Source organism: Martes martes (genome assembly GCF_963455335.1).
Source record: "Martes martes genome assembly, chromosome: 2".
NCBI classification, from domain to species: domain Eukaryota; kingdom Metazoa; phylum Chordata; class Mammalia; order Carnivora; family Mustelidae; genus Martes; species Martes martes.
In genome coordinates this window covers 85385574-85403224 of record NC_137889.1, presented here as the reverse complement: position 1 = coordinate 85403224, position 17651 = coordinate 85385574, and the positions used below count along the sequence as shown (strand labels likewise).

Sequence of the window (17651 nt, the reverse complement as noted above, 5' to 3'; positions counted from 1 at the left end):
GAAATGAGAATTAATAAGGTATTTTCCCCTATGTCTTAAAGCGTAGATGACAATTAATAAGAATTGTTATCAAATATATACAGGTATGATCAGTATTGTTAAAACATGTCTACAAATTACACTGACATTTTTCTAGTGTTCTAAAGTAATGGTAATTGAACTTTTACCATCCTGTTAAGAGTCTGTAATACCTTCACATGTACCACTCATCATCGTTCTGTTTGTCTGGGAGAGTATGGGTAAAATTGTATTGACACAGAGATGCAGAAAATTTAAAGTGATGCCTTGAGTCAAAGGTGATTAGTCACTGGATGTACAAAGGTTTGAGCCAGGTTTCCTGACTCTGTGTCGAGGCTTCTGTATGTCACACAACATTCATGAATCACATGTCCTTGTCTATTTTAGAATTAAGTAGGTTGATAAAATAAATGTAATTGTCCTTTTGTTCCGATAATTTTGCAATATTATTTATTACAAAGTAATACATTTCATAAATATTGTAATGTTTTAGTGATGAGAACAGACGAGGGTAAAAACAGCAATCTAACATTGACTAAAAGAAAATTTAGATGTGTGTCCAATAATTAAATAATAAGTACAGTGATAACAATAGAAAATTTGAGAAATACAAAACTTTGAGAAAGGAAGACAAGTGGACTCATAGGTTAAAAATAAGACAAAGTGATTTCCCGCAATAGCTCTCGGCAAAGCAGCTCAGTAAGCAGTAGGAACAAGCAGCCTTTGTATATGGTGAGAAGAACTTCACTTTGAAAGGAATGCGGATTGTGTGCTTTAGCTGCTGTATCACTTACTGAACTTCTCTGAACCTGCTTCCTCCATGTAGATTATATCTACCTTACGTTTAGGGAGAATTAAATAAAACAGTTTGTAAGCCCTTTCACACAATGTTAGATACATAGATAAACAAATACTCCCCTTTCCCATTCTTCTCTTAAAAAATCCTTTCGTGTTTTCCACTTGATCATAAACATCCAGTTATGAAAAAAAGGAATAATTTGAACTTTTTCCCCTTATGTTATTAGTTGACAAAGAACCTGAAACTGTTAAAATCATATAGGAAGGAAGATATTTTTAGCACAGCAGAAACAGCTGTTGGGAGCCATATTTCCATTTGAAGTTACAACTTGATCCTCCCAATTTAAAAGTGTTACGAAAAGCATGGAGTTTAAAACAAATTACATCTCAGAAAACCAACCTGTCTTCAAAACAAAAAGAAAACATCGGTAATACTTGTAATCAGAGATTGTTACCTACTTATTAGTTAAGGTTTTGCTTTCTTTTATCTAAAAAGTTTCTTAAAATGTGTTTAGAATGGAAGATAGTTACTGTTCAGTAATTCATTATTTCATTTTTATAAAATGAGAGATGACCTTAGGGTATAAATATAACTGGAAATATCACATCTAAATGATTTATGGCATTAAATACACCTTAAATGTGATTTAACAACTTGTATAAAATCTTGCATAATAATTAAGATAGTGGAGTTTTTATGACTTTGTGTGAGAGGCACCTCCATGAGTGAGGGGGTAGATGTTGTGAGGTCCTAAACACAGATTCATGTTTATGATTTTGCCTATCTTTATTTCCGCATATATCTTGGGGATGCCACCATGGAAATAAACAGAAATCCTACTACTCTTAAGGCTGTTTCTTTAAAGGAAAAAAAAAAAACTATTTTTTATCCATGTATAAAAATTTCCACATAATAGGAAAGTTTTACTTGACAGGGAATAAATTATCAAGATCGCAGGTAACATAGTCTTGAAGGCAGACATCCAGCTGGCCGAGACAGGTTTAGTCAGTCTTTTTGAGTTGGTCCATGAAGCATTGTTGTGGATAGGCTTTTGTTTGGTCTTCTGTTTGTTTTAATCTTTGGAGATTCAATCGCTTCTCGGCCTTTTGGCAAAGATCAAGTGTAATCTTTGGATGTTTATAATAAAATGGTTCCTTGCATTCATGTGAACCAGCAACTCCTTCCTGCTAAGCCTGTAACCTTACTATGCTGACTTAGTTTTTTCTCTCCCAATCCAGGTTTGAAGTCCGTTCCTTCATGCTTCCTACAGTGTTGCATCTGTTCTCTCATTTGCTGGCAGTCTTTCTGTGCACTTGGAGCCTGTTCTGGAGGCTATATGCATAATACTTTCTCTTTTCTCTTTAACATACATAACTCTTTGGAATTATCTAGTAATAAGTTAATGTTTCTCTCTCAACTCTTGTGTCAGTTTGAGGGTGTAGGCTGTCTACCTTATAGGTACCTGTAATAACTTCATACCCGTCTCACGCAGCAGTGGGCCCCATGTAAGTATTTAACTGTGACTGACAACAATGTATGGTTATGTAGACTCTAGGAAAATGAAACAAATCATTCTGGAGTGCCTTGTGTTAGTAGTGGTTTCACATAGGTCCCCAGGAAAACTAAAGATTTGCTTTAAATTGTTACATAAAGATTCATTTTTTAACATTTGCTGATATTCCATTACAGTTTAATTTTAAAAACTGGGGATGTTTTGTTAACATTCTATTTGATGGAGTAGTAGTCACTTGAGAAACAAACTTCATCCCAAACATGTAATTATTATTTGGTACTTGGAATTAAATTTCCTAAAATGATATATTTAAAGGTGATCAAACTTTAATCTGTTAAGGGTAACAAATTACCCTTAATTTGTTAAGGGTAACATAACAAAATATAGACATAGCTCAGAGATATTACAGGTTCAGTTCCAGACCACTGCAGTAAAGTGAATATTGCAATAAAGTGAATCAAATCAATTTTTTGCTTCCAGTACAGATAAAAGTTATGTTTTTACTATACTGTAGTCTATTAAGTATATAATAACATTATGTCTAAATAAGTAAGGCACATACCTTAATTTAAAAATAATTCATTGCCAGAAAGCATTAACTATCTGAGCTTTCAGTGAGTTGTAATCTTTTTGCTGGTGGAGGGTCTTGCTTCCAGGCTGATGGCTGCTGACTGACCAGGGTGGTGACTGCTGAAGGTCACCGATGGCTGTAGCGATTTCTTAAAATAAGACAACAAAAAAGTTTGCCACATTGATTTACTCTTCCATTCACAAACAATTTCTCTGTAGCATGTGATGCTGTTTGTTAGCATTTTATCCACAGTAGAACTTTCAAAATTGGAGTCTGTTCTCTCAAACCCTGTCCCTGCTTTAACAACTAAGTTTATGTAACACTGTAAATTCTTTGTTGGTCATTTCAACAATCTTCACAGCATCTTCACCAAGAGGACATTTCATCTCAAGAAATCACTTTCTTTGCTCATCCATGAGAAGCACCTCCTTATACCTTCAAATTTTAACATGAGATTGCAGCATTTCAGTCCCATTCAGGATCCACCTCGAATTTTAGTTCTCATGTTGTTCCTACCACATCTGCAGTTACTTCCTCCACTGGAGTCTTGCACTTCTCAAAGTCATCCTTGAGAGTTGGACCCACTTCCACCACACTTGTTAAGACCTCGTCTCATAAATCATGAATGTTCCTAATAGCATTTAGAATGGTGAATGCTTTCCAGAAAGTTTTTAATTTACTTTGCTCACATTCATCAGAGGAATCACTCACTGTCTATGGCAACTATAGCTCTATGCAGTGTATTTCTTAAGAAGATTTGAAAGTCAAAAATACTCTTTGATCCATGGGCCACAGAATGGATGTTGTGTGAGAGCACAGGCAGAATAGATCCTTCAGGGCTTAATTTGAACAGAGTCCTTCAGGTCTCTAGGATTTTCGGCATTTGAACATTGGTTTCAAGTAAAAGTCACCAGCTGTGTTTGCCCCTAACAAGAGAGTCAGCCTGTCCTTTGAAGCTTTGAAGCCCAGCACTGACTTCTCCTCTTTAGCTATGAAACTCCTAGATGGTGTCATCTTTCCGTAGAAAGCTGTTTCATCTATATTGAAAATCTGTTGTTCAGTGTATGATCTTAGCTAGATCTTCTGGAGAACTTGGGGCAGCTTCTCCATCAGCACGTGCTGCTTCTTCCTGCATTTTGATGTTATGAAGATGGCTTCTTTCCTTAAACCTCATGACCCAGCCTCTGCTGGCTTCCAACTCTTCTTTCTGCAACTTCTCCAACTCTTACTTCTCAGTCTTCAGAGTACTGAGGAGACTTAGGGCCTTCCTCTGGATTAGGCTTTGGTTTAAGGGAATGTTATGGCTGGTTTGATCTTCTATCCAGACTACTCCAATTTCTCCATATCAGCAATGAGGCTGCTTCACTTTCTTATCATTTGTGTGTTCACTGGAGTAGCACTTGTCATTTCTGTCATGAACTCTTTCTTTGTATGTACAACTTGACTGCCTGGCACTAGGGGCCTAGTTTTCAGCCTTTCAGGCTTTTGACATGCCTTCCTCACCAAGCTTAATCATTTTTAGCTGTTGATTTAAAGTGAGGGATATGCAATGCTTCCTATCCCTTGAACACTTAGAGGCCAATGTAGGATTTATTTGTTGGCCTAATCTTAATATTGTTGTGTCTCGGGAAATAGGGAGGCCTGAGGAGAGGTACAGAGATGGGAGAACAACCAGTTGGTGGGACAGACACACAAAACATTTATTGATTAAGTATGCTATCTTATATAGGTGCAGTTTGTGGTGCCCCAAAACAATTACAATAGTGACATCAAAGATCAATGCTCATAGATCACCAGAACAAATATAATAATACTAATGAAAGAGTTTCAAGTATGTGAAAATTACCAAAATGTGACATAAATATATGAAGTGAGCAAATGCTATTAGAAAAATGGTGCTAATAGACTTCCTCTATACATGGTTGCTACAAACCTTCAATATGTAAAAACCGCACTATCTTTGAAGTGCAATAAAGTGAAGTACAATAGATGAGATTAGATACTTAGATTCTTTTTACTTTTTCTTTTATTACATTGGAATAAAGATTTAACCATAAATCTTTGTACACAATTTATTTTGTTTCCTTGGGATAAATCCTTGTAGGTAAATACAACACCTCTTCTGTAGCAAAATGCATTTTAAATTCCCCTCCGAGGACACGAAAGATACCTCTGCTCCTATCTTAGTCTTAAGATAGGAGAACTACCTTCTATTCTCCTCTCCCCTTCTCCTCACATTGACCTGATTATCTGGGAACCATCATTATCTGTGGGGTAAGGAAAAAGTCTAGAGAGAATGTGTACCCTTTGGGAACAGGAGCAATTTAATTCCTGAGCCTCTGCTGTGGAAATGGTGGAAGAAACACCATTGTTATCCTTTCCTTGTTTTTGGATTATTCCTAAATTGAGTATTCTTTAATGGCAGCTAATCTGCTGCATTTTTAAATATGCAATCTCATTGCTCAAAATACTAATTAAAGAATATTCTTTCTTCGGAAATGAATTGCTATTACTTTTGAAAATAAAGTACACTTCCTATGTTGACACTTCTGAAGGTAATAGAAGTAACAAAAAAGAATATTATATTTAACATGTTTTATGATTCGTTTTTAATTAAATATTTCTCAATTTTCTTTATAGATAATATATTTGCAATAAAATCTTGGGCCAAAAGAAAATTTGGTTTCGAAGAAAATAAAATTGATAAAAACTTTGGAATTCCAGAAGACTTTGACTACATAGACTAAAATGTTCGATGTTGGTAAAGGATCTATGTACTTGTGAATATGTAATTTTTAAAATGTTATTCAAATGTTCCGAATTGCCATTTACCTATAATTGTGTTTATCACTTAATTAAGTTTAAATAAAGTACAAAGTGGACATGGTTTTCACTTTTTTTGATCTATCAAAAGCAGGATTATGACCATATTCCCAGGTGGTCATCAAAGTAAGATAATGCAAATAAAATCATCTATTTACAAATAATTTTTTAGGGATCACAGACATCATGACATGATAACATTTTTTTAGTTTCACTCAAATATTAAACATTGAGAATTAAGGGTACCTTTGAAGGTCCTATTACAGACATATACCCACACATAAATACTTGGAAAAAACCTTTAAAACTTTAATGGATACTCTACTATTTTTCATTATTTAGTGGAAAATGTATGTGGTTGATTTTCACTATACTGCATCATGTTTGTGAATTTCCTATAGAAAAAAATACAAAATGTTGGTGTACTCAAGTTTAGAGTTAGGTAGTAATTTCTCAGTCATGAAAACTTCTTTTGACTTTTTGATGCCCTTTTACTGTAAAGAACAAGCATGTGACCCTTTGTCCCAATTTATGTACTTTTTATAAGATACAGTGGCATTAGCCTGCCACACATCACCAACTGGAGTTCAGGGATTTTCTTTTTTTCAACTACATTTTTAAAAAGCAAATTAAAAATAATTTGTTTTGTGTGTATAACTTTTTTTCCAATTCAGCTTGGGTATTGAGAGTATGGGCAGGCACTCTAAGAAAAAACTTAAAAAAAAAAAAACTAATGTGTGTAATGCTCTTTACTCACGTGCCTTAATTTTGTCTCATACTAATTTTGATGTTCTTTTAAGTAACTTGAATAAGATACCCCATATGTCTGAAATGACCAAACACCATCCTAACCATTTGTTGGTGAATCTGGCCTTTGTATTGCATGGAGTCGCTCTGGGCCTTCTTAATTACTTCCTGGAGGTTGGGGGGAGCAAATTGGTCCATCTTTGTTCTTTGTTCTCAAGGCTTATTTTATGTTGCCTTAGGGCAACAGCTCTTTTCACAGGAGAAAGTATTTGAAGTGAGAGACAAAAGGATAAAAAATAAAAATAACCAGTCATAAGCCTTTCCCAAAAACACCAATTGTGGAAATTCCAAAATTTCTCAGACACAGTTTGCTATTTATTAGAAAATATACTTCTTTGTTTAAAGAGAGTGTATGTCTGTTCCAAAAGGAAGCCATTTCTAATGATCCTTAAAAGATTTTAGGTACCTTTATAAAACATGAAGTATAATTAGCATATAGTATTATATTAGTTTCAGATGTACAGGGTAACAATTGGACATTTGTGTACTTTGCAAAATGATCACCACAGTAAGTCTAGTTACCATATAAAATTATTAAAAAATTTTTCTTATGATCAAAACTTTTAAAATTTACTCTTGGCAACTTTTAAATTTGCATTGATATTATTGGCTATAGTCACCATGCTGTGCATTACATACATTACATTTCCATGACTTATTATTTACATAACTGGAAGTTTGTACCCCTTGATCCCCATCGCACATTTTGCCTACTCCCCACAGCCTCCCCTCTGGCAACTACCAGTGTAGTCTCTGTATCTATGAGTTTAGTTTGGTTTTGTTCTGTTTGCTAATTTTTTTAGACCCCACATACAAGATTCCATGTATTTGTCTTTCTGTCGGACTTATTTCACTTAACATAATACCATCTAGGTCCATCTATATTGTTGCAAATGGCAAGATTTCATTCATTTTTATGGCTGAGTAGTAGTATTTTATACCACATCTTTATCCATTCATCCGTTGATGGATACTTAGGTTGTTTCCATATCTTCACTATTATCAGTAATGCTACATTGAGCATAGGGCTGCACATATCTTTTCAAATTAGTGTTTTCATTTTCTTTGGATAAATATCCAGAAGTGGAATTACTGGATTTTGGTTCATTTTTACCTTTTTTAGAGAACCCATACTGTTTTCCAGGTGGCTGCAGAAATTTACATTTCTATTAACAGTACATGAGGATTCATTTTTCTCCACATTTTCACCAACACTTAATATTTTTTGTTTTTGGTAATAGCCAATCTGACAGGTGTGATGTGATATCTCATTATGGGTAGTGATGTTGAGCATCTGTTCATGTGTCTGTTGGCCATCTGTATGTCTTCTTCAAAAAAATGTATATTCAGATCCTCTGTCCATTTTCTAATTGGATTATTTTTATATTGTTATTGAGCCATATGAGTTCTTTATATTTTGGATACTAACCTCTATTAAATATGTGATTTGCAAATATCTTCTCCCATTCAGTAGATTGTTTTTTAATTTTGTTAACTTTTTTTTTTTCTGTATAGAAGTTTGTAGTTTGATGTAGTTCCATTTGTTTATTTTTGGTTTTGTTGCCATTGTCTTTGGAGTCCAATCCAAAAAAAAAAATATCACCAAGAGCAGTGTCACAGGGCTCACTGCCTGTATTTTTTTTGTAGGATTTTTATGGTTTCTGATCTTACATTCACGTCTTTAGTCCATTTTGAGTTAATTTTTATATATGGTATGATAGTGGTCCAGTTTCATTCTTTTGCATGTGGTTGTCCAGTTTTCCCATCACCGTTTATTAAAAAGCCTCCCTTACCCCCATTGTATATTCTTGTCTCTGTTGTCATAAACTGATTGACCATATATACTTGGGTTTATTTCTGAGCTCTCTGTCTGTTCAATTGATTTATGTGTCTGTTTTTATGCCATTTACCATTCTGTTTTGATTAATATAGTTTGAAATTAGGAAATGTAATACCTTCAATTTTGTTCTTTCTCAGGATTGCTTTGCCTATTTGGGCTTTTTCTGTTTATAAAGATGTAAAAGATTTTTGTATATTAGTTTTGTACCCTCCAGCTTCACTGAATTTGTTTATTATAATGTTTTTTTGTGGAGTGTTTAGAACTTTCTATATATAAAATCATGTCCACAAAGAGTGATAGTTTTACTTCTTCCTTTCTAAATTCAAGTGCCTTTTATTTATTTTCCCTGCTTAATTGGTCTTGTTAGGACTCCAGTACTGTGTTGAATAAAAGTGGTGAGAGTGGGCATCTTTGTCTTGCTCTTGATCTTAAAGGAAAACCTTTCAACTTTTTTGCTGTTGAGTGTGATGTTAGATATGGGCTTGTCACATATGGCCTTTATTATGATACGTTATGTTCTGTTTATATCCACTTTGTCAAGAGTTCGTATCCTAAATTGATGTTGAATTTTGTCAAATGCCTTTTTTACATCTGTTGAAATGATCATATGATTTTTATCCTTCATTTTGTTAATGTAGTGTATCTACACTGATTTGGTCTGTAATGTGTGTGTGTGTGTGTGTGATGTCCTTCTCTAGTTTTGTTAGCAGGGTAATGCTGGCTTCATAAAATGAATTTAGGAGCATTTCCTTCTCTTCAGTTTTTTTGGAAGAGTTTGAAAAAGGTAAGTATCAAATCTTCTTTGAATGTTTGGTAGTATTCACTGGTGAAGATGTCTAGTCCTGGGCTTTTGTTCATTGGGAGTTTTTTTTACTACTGATTCTCTGTTCTTACTAGTAATCAGTCTATTCAGATTTTTTATTTCTTCCTGATTCCATCTTTGAAGATTGTATATTTCTAGGAATTTTTCCAGGTCTTCTAAGTTGTCCAGTTTGTTGGTATATAATTATTCGTAATAGTTTCTTATGATCCTTTGTATTTTGGTGGCATCAATAGTAATTTCTCCTCTCTCATTTTTGATTTTCTGAGCCCTCTCTTATTTTTTTTTTAAAGATTTTATTTTTAAGTAATCTCTACATTCACTCTGAGGCTCAAACTTACAACCTCAATATCAAGAGTCACATGCTCTATCAAATGAGCCAGCCAGATGTCCCAGCCCTCTCTTAAGGGTTTATCAATTTCATCTTTTCAAAGAACCAGCTCTTAGTTTCACTGATCTTTTCTATTTTATTTTCTAGTCTCTATTTCATTTATTTTTGCTGTGATCTATATTATTTCCTTCTACTAACTTTGGCCTTTATTCGTTATTTATTTATTTATTTATTTATTTGACAGAGATCACAAGTAGGCAGAGAGGCAGGCAGAGAGAGGGGGAAACCAGGCTTCCCACTGAGCAAGGAGCCCGATGTGAGGCTTGATCTCAGGACCCTGAGATCATGACCCGAGCCGAAGGCAGACGCTTAGCCATCAGAGCCACCCAGGTGCCCCTTTGGCCTTTATTCTTTTTCTAGTTCCTTTAGGTAAAGTTAGATATTTATTTGCGATTGTTCTTGTTTCTGGAGGTCGGCCTGTATGGTTATAAACTTCCCTGTTAGAGCTGCTTTTGCTGTATCCCATAGATTTTAGTATGTTGATTTCCATTTTCATTTGTCTCCATGTGTTTTGTTATTTCTTGATTTCTTTGTTGTCCTTTGGTTGTTAAATAACATGTTTAATCTCCATATATTTGTGGTTTTTCCAGTTTTCTTCTTAAAATTGATTTCTAGATTTAAACCATTATGGTCCAAATTGATGCAATTTCTGGGGCACCTGGGTCTCTTAGTTAAGCATCTGCCTTTGGCTCAGGTCATGATCCCATAGTCCTGGGATCGAGCCCTACATTGGGCTCCCTGCTCAGCGGGAAGCCTACTTCTCTCTCTCCCTCTGCTGCTCCCCATGCTTGTGCTTTCTCTCTGGCTCGCTCTCTCCAATAAATAAATAAAATCTTAAAAAAAAAAAAAAAGAATTGAAGAGATTTCAAGCTTTTTAAACTTACTGAGACTTGTTTTGTGGCCAGCATATCTATTCTAGAGAATGCTCTATGACATCTGAGAAAAATGTGTATTCTGCTGCTTGGCACCTTTTTTTTTTCTTTTAAGTCCATATTATGGGGCTAACAAGAATGATTGAGATGGGGTCTGTATATGAGCCAACCAGAGACTGGTCTACCCTCCCAACCTAGTAATGTGCTTTTTTTTCTTAAGATTTCATTTATTTTTTTGAAAGAGAAAGCACTAGTGGGGGTGGGAAGGGCATAGCAGGGTAGGAGAGAGTCTCAAGCATATCATGCTGAGTGTAAAGCCGGGTGCAGGTCTCGATCCCATGACCATGAGATCACAACCTGAGCCAAAACTGTGGATGCTTAATGAATTGTGCCACCTAGGCACCCCCCAGGAATATGGTTATTTCTTTCTTTCTGGGTTATTTATTTATTTATTATGGTCAGTTAGCCAACATACAGTAATTTGGTTTTAAATGTTTAAGCTAACTCTATAGGAGGTAAGATGGGGCCTGATTTATATTATTTATCCATCTGCGTGGTATAAATATTTCTACCATACAGATATAATAGATGCAAATAATGTCAAGAATACAAAGAAGGATAAAATGTAAAATAATTAGGGAGTGATGAGTTATTACCTTCAATATTATTGTTTTTAATATATAAGGGTTCATTATAGTTCATGTAATTTAATCTTTAGTGATGACTATTTAACAGGTAGTTCACTGCTGCTTAACACTTGGCTTGCCTACCCTAGCACATCATCGTTCTTCATCTTTAAGAGCTGCTTTTAAGGGGCGCCTGGGTGGCTCAGTGGGTTAAAGCCTCTGCCTTTGGCTCAGGTCATGATCCCAGGGTCCTGGGATCGAGCCCCGCATCGGGCTTTCTGCTTAGCAGGGAGCATGCTTCCTCCTCTCTCTCTCTCTCTGCCTACTTGTGATCTCTGTCTGTCAAATAAATAAATAAGATCTTTAAAGAAAAAAAAAAAGAGCTACTTTTAAGCTTGCTCTTCCCTGGAAATAGAGATAGTGATAAAGAAGCACAGGGCATTGGCCCAGCCAATCTCTAGGAAATCCTTCATCCCAGGCTGGTTTTTTTATTGATGTGAAGAACAAGAGTCAAATTACTAGTAGATCCATGATCAAATTTGGTTTGGTAAATAATACTAAAACTGATACTCCCAGTATCTTTCCAAATGAATTGTGAAGTTTAAAAGGTATTTGAGAGCTGACATCCGTCTCTAATTAGTCTTCTTCACATGTAGTTATTTTTAAATCTCACTATCCTGTTTTTAAAGAATACTAGGAGAAAGATTTTATAGTCTCCTAATAAGTTTCATAGTTGTTCAGGGCCAGATCGTATCACTGATGTCCCTTCTGAGGTTGGTCCAGGACCAAAACGATCTGTAAGGATGAATTGGATATGACTTTTCCTCTGATGTTTGCCATATCATTAGTCTAATGGGATTATAAATTTCTTGGCCTGTCTCAGAAATAGATGCTATTATCCAACTTTATCAAACATGCTTCTTTTTAAGGGATTAAAAAAGGAAATGAATACAGCTGGCCAGCCAAGAAATAAGAAACCACCCTTATAATTCTTGAACACAAAAGTCTAAATTGTAAACCTGATAAAACTGTTTTTTTTTTTTTTGAGAACATGATTGGAATAAAATAGGAAACATTTTCAGCCAATATGGCATCATTTGTAAGAGCCTTTAAAATGTGACAGATGGTAGGACTGTATCTTAAAATCACACATAAACTCATTTTCAGGATATGCTTTCTGAATATTTTCCATATACCAAGAGAAAAATGTACTGCATTATGAAATGTCCCACAGCATTGAATTTAAATATACTTATCTCAGCTTAATTAAAAATATATGTATTTGTGAGAGATGGAAGTCAGATAACATGGCTGCCTTTAGAAGTATTTGTTGAATCTCAAAGGCAATGATTTCTATTAACCAAGATAGGCAACTTACAACCCCTAGAGCCAAATCCAAGGCCTGATTTTTACAGCCCTTGAGCTAAGGATGTCCTTTTACATTTTTTAATGATGTAAAAATGGACAGGAATATGCAACAGAGGGTGTTTATGTCCTGCAAAACCTAAAATTATTAACTCTCTGACCCTTTACAGAAAAATTTGATCCAAAAGGTCAAAAACTGACAGCCTGTGGGCTGCATGTGACCTGCAAGGTATGTTTTATTTTGTCTAAACTGTATTTTATTTTTTAACTTTAATTACTTGCCAACATATTCCCATGGAAAATGTCACATGCAAATTGAGATTTTTGAGCTTCTTTTGGAAACTGGATGATTTAGTAATCTTAAATCCTCGTTACACATGGCAGCAAATCAACTAGAGGTAGTAGGACTAACTCAATGGTAATGAGTTCTTTTCTTGTAGGAATGCCAGCATATAGCTTACTTGCTTGCTTTTTTTTATTTTTTAAATTAAGACTTTTTTATTTATTAGAGAAAGAGAAAGCACATGCATGTGCACACACAAGCAGGGGGAGTGGCAGAGGCCAAGAGAGAGAATTTTAAGCACAGTCCCCACTGAGTAAGGAACCTGAGGCAGGGCTGGATCCAGGACCCTAAGATCATGACCTGAGTTAGCTGAAATAAAAAATCAGATGCTTAACTGACTGAGCCATCCAGGCGCCCCACAGCTTGCTTCTTTAAGTCACAGTTTTATATCAGTTTGACAAATTGACCTGAGATCAAACTTTAGTTTCAACTTTTCAAACTGCAGAACAAAAATCCTGGTGCTATTTTTAAAAATTGTATTGTATTAGTTTATAAATTAACATAGAGAGATTTGATATCTTCATGATGATGAAGCATCCTATTCAAGAACCAAGAGCAAGTGATACCTTTCCACTTGCTCAAGCATACCTTTGTTTTTCTAAAGATTGCATAATTTTCTTCACAAGGACTTTTCACATTTCTTAAGTGTATTCTTTTTTCCCCCAGTTTCAGTTTTCCAGCTTTTTTTTTCTTCTTCCTCTTTTTTTTTTTTTTTTTTTGAGAGAAAGAGAAAGAACATGAGTGGGAGGAGGGGCAGAGGGACTAGTAGAAGCAGACTCCCCACTGAGCAGGGAGCCCGATGTGGGACTTGATCCCAGGACCTTGGGTTCACAACCCGAGCTAAAGTCAGACACCCAACCAACTGAGCCACCCAGGCACCCCTATTTTTTTTTAATTGAAATAGAGTTGACAAATAATGTTATATTAGTTTCAGGTATACAACATAGAGATTCAGCGATTTTATACATTAGTGCTCAGTGCCAACATTTTTTAATTTTTTGTCTTTTTGATACTATCCTTTTTGATTGGTGTGAGGATATTTAATTGTGGTTTTAGTTTGCATTTCCCCTGCTGATAAGTGATGTTGAGCATAAGGAAAGTCATCATCTGTCACCGTGTAACATTATTACAATATTATTGACTATATTCCTTATGCTGTACTTTTCATCTCCATGACTTGTATATTTTATAACTAGAAGTTTGTACCTCTTAATCCCTTTCACTGACTTTGTCCACCACCCCCCCACCATTGTTCTGGCAATCACCAGTTTACTGTCTGTATTTAGGAGCCTATTCTTTTGTTTGTTCATTTGTTTTGTTTTTGAAATTCCACATATAAGTGAAATCATATGGTTTCTGCCTTTTACTATCTAACTTACTTCCCTTGGAATAATGCCTTCTAGGTCTATCCATGTTATAGGAAATGGCAAGATTTCATTCTTTTTTGTGGCTGAGTAATATTTCATGGTGTGTTTATATACATCTTTATCCATTCATCAGTGGACATTGGGTTGCTTCCATATTTTGGCTATTATAAGTAATGCTGCAGTAAAACAGGACAGCTTATAACTTTTCAAATTAGTGTTTCATTCTTTTTGGGTAAATATCCAGTAATGGAATTCCTGGATCGTGTGCTATTTCTATTTTTTTTAGAGTTTTATTTATTTAAGTAATCTCTATACCCAACGTGGAGCTTGAACTCACAACCCTGAGATCAAGAGTTGCATGCTCTCGCTCTCTCTCTTTTTTTTTTTTTTAAAGATTTTATTTATTTATTTGACAGAGAGAGAGAGACAGGGAGAGAGGGACACAAACAAAGGGAAGTGGGAGAGGGAGAAGCAGGCTTCCCGCCAAGCAGGGAGCCCAAGATGGGTCTTGATCCCAGGACCCTGGGATCATGACCTGAGCCAAAGGCAGATGCTTAACAACTGAGCCACCCAGGTGCCCTTAGAGTTGAATGCTCTTAAAAAAATATGGAAGAAGAGGGGTTTCATGCTCTTCTGACTGAGGAACCTCCACACTGTTTTCTTTTCTTTTCTTTATTTTAAAGATTCTATTTATTTATTTGACAGAGATCACAAGTAGGCAAAAAGAGAGGGGGAAGCAGGCTCCCTGCTGAGCAGAGAGCCCGATGCGGGCCTCAATCCCAGGACCCTGAGATCATGACCTGAGCCGAAGGCAGAGGCTTAACACACTGAGCCACCCAGATGCCCCTCCACACTGTTTTCTACAGTAGCTGTGCCAATCTACATTCCCATCAACAGTGCACAAGTGGTCTCTATTCTCCACATCCTTGCCAATATTTTTTATTTCTTATCTTTTTGATACTAGCTCTTTTGATTGGTGTGAGATGATATTTAATTGTGGTTTTGGTTTGCATTTCTCCTGATGGTTAGTGATGTTGAGCATCTTTTCATGTGTCTGCTGGCCATGTGTATATTCTTTTTAGAAAAATGTTCAGGTCCTCTGCCCATCTGTTAATTGGAGTATTTGGTTTTTTGGTGTTGAGTCATACAAGTTCTTTTGGATATGAATCCTTTTAGGGTTAATTTTTGAATATTAACCCTTTATCAGATATATCTTTTGCAAATATCTTCTCCCATTCAGTGGCTTGCTTTTCTTTTTTTTTTTTTTTTTTTTAAAGATTTTATTTATTTATTTGACAGACAGAGATCACAAGTAGGCAGAGAGGCAGGCAGAGAGAGAGAGGAGGGAGCAGGCTCCCTGCGGAGCAGAGAGCCCGATGTGGGGCTCGATCCCAGGACCCTGGGATCATGACCTGAGCCGAAGGCAGAGGCTTTAACCCACTGAGCCACCCAGGTGCCCCTTGCTTTTCTTTTTTGTTGATGGTTTCCTTTACCATGCTAAAGCTTTGTATTTTGATGTATTCCCAGTAGTTTATTTTTGCTTTTATATCTCTTGCTTGAGGATAGGTATACATAAATATGCTGCTAAAGTTAATGTTGAAGAGATTACTGCCTATGTTTTCTTTTAGGAGTTTTATGGTTTAAGGTCTCACATTTAGGCCTTTAATCCATTTTGGGGTTTTTTTGTATATGCTGTAAGAAAGTGGTCAATTTCACTCCTTTGCTTGTAGCTGTCCATTTTTCTCTATACCACTTACTAAAGAGACTGTCTTTTCCCTGTTGTATAGTCTTGCCTCCTTTGTCATAGATTAATAGACTATACAACACAAGGTTTATTTCTGAGTTCCCTGTCTTGTTCCATTTAACTATGTGTTTATATTTTTGTGCCAGTACCTTACTGTTTTAATTACCATAGCTTTGTGGTATATCTTGAAATCTGAGATTACGATACCTCCAGATTTTTTCTTTCTCAATATTGCTTTGGCCAGTTAAGGCCTCTTGTGGTTCCATACAAATTTTAGGATTATTTGTTCTTGTTCTGTGAAAAATGCTATCGGTATTTTGATAGGGATTACATTGCATCTGTACATTGCTTTGGATACTATGGATGTTTTAACAATGTGTGGTTCTCCCAATCTATGAACATGGTGTATTTTTCCATTTATTTGTATCACCCTCATTTTATTTTATCAATGTTTTATAGTTTTCAGCCTTTCACCTCCTTGGTTAAATTTATTCCTAAATACTCTGTTCTTTTTGGTACAATTATAAATAGGATTTTTTTCTTAATTTCTTTTCTGCTATTTCATTATTTATAGAAATGCAACAGATTTCTGTGTATTAATTTTGTAGTTTGCAGTTTTACTGAATTCATTTATTCTTATAGTTTGTGTGTGTGTGTGTGTGTGTTTTCTGTATGTAGTATCATGTCATCTGCAAATAGTAAATGTTGTACTTCATCTTTGGATGGCTTTTATTTCTTTCTCTTGTCTGATTGCTGCAGCTAGGACTTCCAAAACTGTGTTGAATAAAATTGGTGACAGTGGATATGTTCATCTTATTCCTGACTTTAGAGGAAAAGATTTTCTCTTTCCACCATTGTGGGTTTTTCCTTTATGGCCTTTATTCTATTGAGATATGTTCCTTCTAAAACCACTTTGTTGAGAGTGTTTTATCATGAATGGATGTTTTATTTTATCAAATGCTTTTTCTGCATCTATTGAGATTGTCATGGTTTTTATCCTTTCTCTTATTAATGTGAGGTATCACATTGATTGATTTGTAAACATTGAACTGCCTTTGTATCCCAGAAATAAGTCCCACCTGATCTTGGTAATAGATAGTTTTAATTTGGTTTGTTAATTAGCTAATTGCTAATATTTTGTTGAGGATTTTTACATGTGTTCATCAGGGATATTGACCTGCAGTTTTGGTTTGATTTGGTTTGGTTTGGGTTCTGTATTGCTTTTGTCTGGTTTTGGTATCAGGGTAATTCTGGCCTTGTAGAATGAATTTGGAAGTGTTGCTTCCTCTTCTATTGTTTTGGAATAGTTTGAGGAGAATAGTATTAACTCTTCCTTAAATTATCTGTGAAACCATCTGGTCCAGGACTTTTGTTTGTTGGGAGTTTTTGATTACCAGTTTATTTTTGTTACCAGTAATTGGTCTGTTCAAATTGTCTATTTCTTCTTGATTCATTTCTGGAAGATTATATGTTTCTAGGAATTTATCCATTACTTCTAGGTTGTCCAGTTTGTTGGCATATAATTTCTCATAATATTCTCTTATATTTCTTGGTGCCAGTTGTTATTTCTTCTTCATTTCTGATTATGTTTGAGTCCTCTTTTTTTCTTGATGAGTCTGGCTAAAGGCTTATCCATTTTGTTTATGTTTTCAAAGAACCAGCTCTTAGTTTCTTTGATTTCTTTTCTTTTTTTTTTTTTTTCATTTTAAGTTTCATGTGCTTCTGCTCCAATCTTTATTTTTTGCTTTATTC

The 17651-nt window shown here is 35.2% G+C and overlaps 1 protein-coding gene across 2 annotated transcripts in view; it reads left to right on the top strand.

Annotated features, from left to right (window-relative positions):
- Positions 1 to 6429, top strand: part of MND1 (meiotic nuclear divisions 1) — a 68715-nt gene extending 62286 nt beyond the window's left edge. For both annotated transcript variants that reach the window (XM_080797628.1, XM_080797629.1), the window contains one exon: positions 5542 to 6429. In XM_080797628.1, the coding sequence (XP_080653754.1) occupies positions 5542 to 5648 (107 nt within the window). In that variant the 3' untranslated portion in view covers positions 5649 to 6429. The remainder of the gene's footprint in view (positions 1 to 5541) is intronic.
- Positions 6430 to 17651: the final 11222 nt, after the last annotated feature.